The sequence below is a fragment of the Molossus molossus genome, unplaced genomic scaffold (assembly GCF_014108415.1).
Source record: "Molossus molossus isolate mMolMol1 unplaced genomic scaffold, mMolMol1.p scaffold_m16_p_1, whole genome shotgun sequence".
In the NCBI taxonomy this organism is placed as follows: Eukaryota; Metazoa; Chordata; class Mammalia; order Chiroptera; family Molossidae; genus Molossus; species Molossus molossus.
In genome coordinates this window covers 145736915-145741354 of record NW_023425344.1, presented here as the reverse complement: position 1 = coordinate 145741354, position 4440 = coordinate 145736915, and the positions used below count along the sequence as shown (strand labels likewise).

At 51.0% G+C, this 4440-nt stretch overlaps 1 protein-coding gene across 1 annotated transcript; it reads left to right on the top strand.

Moving 5' to 3' along the window:
* The first annotated feature begins 3579 nt into the window (after nt 1–3579).
* LOC118637267 (ribonuclease 7-like) lies at nt 3580–4050 on the top strand. Its single transcript, XM_036272551.1, has one exon. It carries the CDS (start codon nt 3580–3582, stop codon nt 4048–4050), a length of 471 nt encoding a protein of 156 aa, XP_036128444.1.
* Nucleotides 4051–4440: the final 390 nt, after the last annotated feature.

Sequence of the window (4440 nt, the reverse complement as noted above, 5' to 3'; positions counted from 1 at the left end):
TTTCAGCTTGAACCGTGCAGATGGTAGCTTCAAACCTAAACCTTTACCTTCTCTTCCCTTTGACCTGAGACAGTAGGGCTATGTTTAGTTCACCTTCGTGTAGCACTAAAGTATCCTTCTGGAGAACCCACATAACAGAGTTGAAGAGCAAACTAGGATAATTATAATGACAGAAAATCACAAGAGCAGAGGGTAGTGCACATCGTGGTTTGGAAACATCGCACTCTAGAATAATGAGAAGTGAGAAGGAGTCTGGGTGAGGAATTCAAATGAGCTCTTGGCCTCCCACCAGCTCCTGCAACTCCAGCCTCCAGTCCAGGGCTGGACTGGCTTGTGCTGATCGGCATGCTATCCACAGTCTGCTTTAAACCAGGGATTTTATCTCCACACATTTGCATTTCTACAGCGGCAGAGGCATAATTCTCTATCCAGAAGTTCGAACTACAGAGATTCAGGCACCTTAACGAAGCAATGAAGGCTATACCCTGAGCCAGGGCCTCAGTGAGGGCGAACCGGAGTAGCCAGAGGCCTGCATGAACTGGCTCCTGGTTCTCTGGTGCCATCTAGTGGTGTTTCCCATCTCTAACACCCAAGATCCTTCATCCGGACCCACAGCTGTGCTCTCCATCTACTAAAACGATGTCCCCCTGGCCTCAAAACAAACACCCAAATCCTGACTTGAGATCCTAACTTCTGGACCAGAACACAAACCTCTCTGTGGTGACAGTCCACACAACAGCCAGGGGATCTTTAAGCATAGAGGCCTTTTTGTTCCTCTGCTTAGAACCCTCCCAGGGCTCCTCGCCACACACAGAGCAGGTCCTGTCCTAGGTCTCTAAGGCTTGCCGTGATCTGGCCTCTGGTCCCTCCCTGACCCCATCATTCACCTGCTCCAGCCACTCTGGATCCTGGCCGTTCCTCTAGCACCCCAGGCATGTCCGTCTGTCTGCTTTAGGGCCTTTGCAGTGCTCTTCTCCCCACCTGGAGCATTTCCCCAGGCAAGCACAAGCTCACCCTCTCACCTTCCAGTTCGTGTCCAGGAATCACCTACTTCAATGACCTTATTTAAAAATCACTGCCTAGCCCTGGCCAGTTTGGCTCAGCGGTAGAGCGTCTGCCTGCATCGCCTGCGGACCAATAAGTCTCGGGTTGGATTCCGGGCAAGGGCACGTACTTCGGTTGCGGTTTGTCCCCGGCCCTAGTTGGGGGTGTGGGGGAGGCAACCAGTCGATGTGTCCCTCTCACGTCGATGTTCTCCTCTCTCCCTTTCTCTCCTTCTCTCTCCTTCCCACTCTATCTGAAGATAAATAGAAAAAAAAATACATCCTCGGTGAGGACTAAAAAATAAATAAATAAAAATAAAAATCACTGCTACTGCCTGGCCTACTGCCTGACTCAGTGGATTGAATGTCAGTCTCATGGACTGAGAGGTTCTGGTTTGATTCCCAGTCAGGGCACATGCCAGGGTTTTGGGTTGATCCCCAGTGGGGAAGGGGGGGTGCAGGAGGCAGCTGATGGATGTTTCTATCTCTCCCTTCCTCTCTCTAAAAAATCAATAAAAACATTTTTTTAAAAAAATCACTGCCTACCAACTTCTATCCTGTTCTACTTTTTTTCTAGCAATTATCACTTTAAGCAAGTATATATACTTTTACTGTCTTTCCCCCAGTATAATGTAAGCTCCACAAAGGTAGGGATTTTTGTCTCTTTTGTTCACTGTTATATTCCAACCACCTTGGCACATAGCAGGGGCTCAATAAAAATCTGTTGACTGCCCTGGCCAGTTTGGCTCAGCGGTTAGAACGTCAGCCCACAAACCAGAGAGACCCCAGTTCGGTTCCCGCTAAGGGCATGAACCTCGGTTGCACTTTGTCCCCGGCCCTGGTTGGGGTCGTGTGGGTGGCAGCCAATCGATGTGTCTCTCTCACCTCGATGTTTCTCTCTCTCTTCCTCCCTCTCTCCCTCCTGCTCTAACTGAAAATAAATGCAAAAAAAAAAAACAAAAAAAAAAAACGTCCTCGGGTGAGGATAAAACATAAATAAATACATAACAATAAAAATCTGCTGACTACATGAATAAACTGAACCCCCACCCTGAGATAACCTGCTACTTACAGGTGAAACCTGAAAACAAAAATTCCGTTCACCTCAGTTTCCCAGGCCCCCCCAGTCACATAGAGGGATGCTTCTCCGCCCAGGGTCCAGTTCTTCCGAGGGCCGCGTGCCAAGCTCACCAGAGTCCCCAGAGCAGCACTGACCCAAGTTTACCACACAGATGTCACTTCCACAAGGAACTGGACATAAAGGGGAAGGAAGGCCTAAGGCAACACCACCAACAGCATTTTCAAATTTGGACAGTGTTTAAGCTTCGCAAATTTTAATAAAGTAGGGAAAGGAAGAGTGAAGGGTAAGAGGTGTCGGGTGCCTTCTTCAGGTAGAGCTGGGTGGCACTGCTCAGCACCTGGAAGTCAGAGAGCCAGAGTAATGAGTCACCGTGCAGTGGCGGAGTTGGGATGATGCTGGGCATCGGGTCTGATCATTCATCCACTTCCCTGTCTTCTCTGTCTCCTCTGAAAGATAAGTGGCACATGCTGGTGACAGGAGACCATTCAAACCAGGTCACAGAAGAAGCAATTCTATTCCCACAGTGATTGGTTGCTCCCAGAATCATGAATGAGGCGTAGATAGGAAGAGATAAATGACAGCTCTCCATGAAATTCATTTCGGGTTGACACCTGGATCAGGTGCTTTAGTAGTCATTAAAAGCCCGAGGCCAGAGGCCAAATCTAGCCTTTGAGCGTGAAGATTCAAGCTTCCTCATTGCCAAACAGGTTTAGGCAGGTACACTAGCTCCATAGGTATCAGCTTATTTCAGACATGGAAGCAGAGAGGCAAGCACCTGATTCATTTCCTGAGGCAGGAATGCTCCCCAGCCCACACCAAAACTGACACAGCACAGCCCAGGCCAGCTTTGAAAGAGGCCCTGAGAAGAGGCCCTCAGAGAGCTGAGGCCCGGCAGTGGGAGGTGCATCCTCAGTCCCTGAGCAGGAGCGGAAGCCACAGCGCAAGGACCCAGTGAAGAGGTGAGGAGACTGGATAGAGAAGAGATGGGTTCTGACAAGATGGGAGCACACTCGAGTGAGCAACAAGATAGACAAAGGAGGGACTCATTGTGGAGGAAATGGGGACATATGTAGGAGAAAGAAAAAGCATCTGGGGGTGGAAGCACAAAATGGGGATACAGAGGAGATGGGGATGGGGTCATGGAGGGGATGAGACCCAGAGAAAGGGGTGGGGACGTAGGGACACAAACAGGATGGGACTTGAGTGAGAGAAGTTAGAACAGAGTGGGAGGGAAAGGGGGCAGAAAGAAGACAGACTACAGGGCAAGACGGGGGATAGGGTTAGGGACTGAGGTCACAAGGAAGGGATGAGACCCAGACCCAGGGTGAGAAAGCAAAGGGTAATGGAGATTAGCTAGGAGCAAGGATAGGGAGGCTCATATCCCAACTAAACGCCACCTACTCTTTGTCCTCAGCGACCCTAGCCCTCCGTTCTGACTCTAACCCCCCAAGAGAGATGGTCCCAGCCAGAGCAGGATGCTGCTCTCTGCTGCTGCTCCTGCTGCTGGGGCTGTGGGTGGCCCAGGTCCCAGTCAGCGCCAAGCCCAAACACATGACCTCAGCTCAGTGGTTTGAAATTCAGCATGTGCAGCCCAGCCCCCAGGGATGCAAAGGGGCAATGGACAACATCAACAAGCACACAAAACACTGCAAAGGCCTCAACACCTTCCTGCATGAATCCTTCTCTAGTGTGGCCGCCACCTGCCAGACCTCCGTCACAGCCTGCAAGAACGGCCATAAAAACTGCCACCAGAGCAAAGAGCCTGTGTCCCTGACCCAGTGTGATCTCATCTCGGGGAAGTACCCAGCCTGCAGGTACAAAGAGACAAAACTGCACGCTTCTTACATCATTGCCTGTGACCCTCCCCAGAAAGGGGACTCTGGAAAATTCCACCTGGTCCCTGTGCACTTGGACGGCGTTGTTTAGGTTTCCAGCCTTTCTCTCTCTTGGGCTGGGCTTTCATTTCCTCTCCAGGCTTCTGCGCTGCTCTTCCTATGCCCAGGAGGTTCCCCTCCCTTCATTTCTTGGGGCCTTTCCTAGCTCAGCCTGTTCAGAGAGGCTGAGCGGCCGCTGAGGCCTATACCTTGATGGCTAAGCTCCGGAAGAGATGGCCTTTTATCTTTTTGTCATGGTTTTCCCAGAAACTTCTTTCCAGGAGAAGAGCTGAGTGAGCTCGGGGTGGGGGTTCCCTGGTCTGTGCCTGAATATCTTTCCCCTGCCCCATCACCGTGGCAGCACGACAAGAGGGGGGAGTAGATGTAAGGGGGGGGGGGTGGATTCCTGGACAGAGCTGTTTCTGTTCCTAGCAGAAACCGT

Excerpts from the sequence above, each read along its gene's own strand:
- LOC118637267 (XM_036272551.1), top strand. The coding sequence starts at position 3,580 with ATGGTCCCAGCCAGAGCAGGATGCTGCTCTCTGCTGCTGCTCCTGCTG.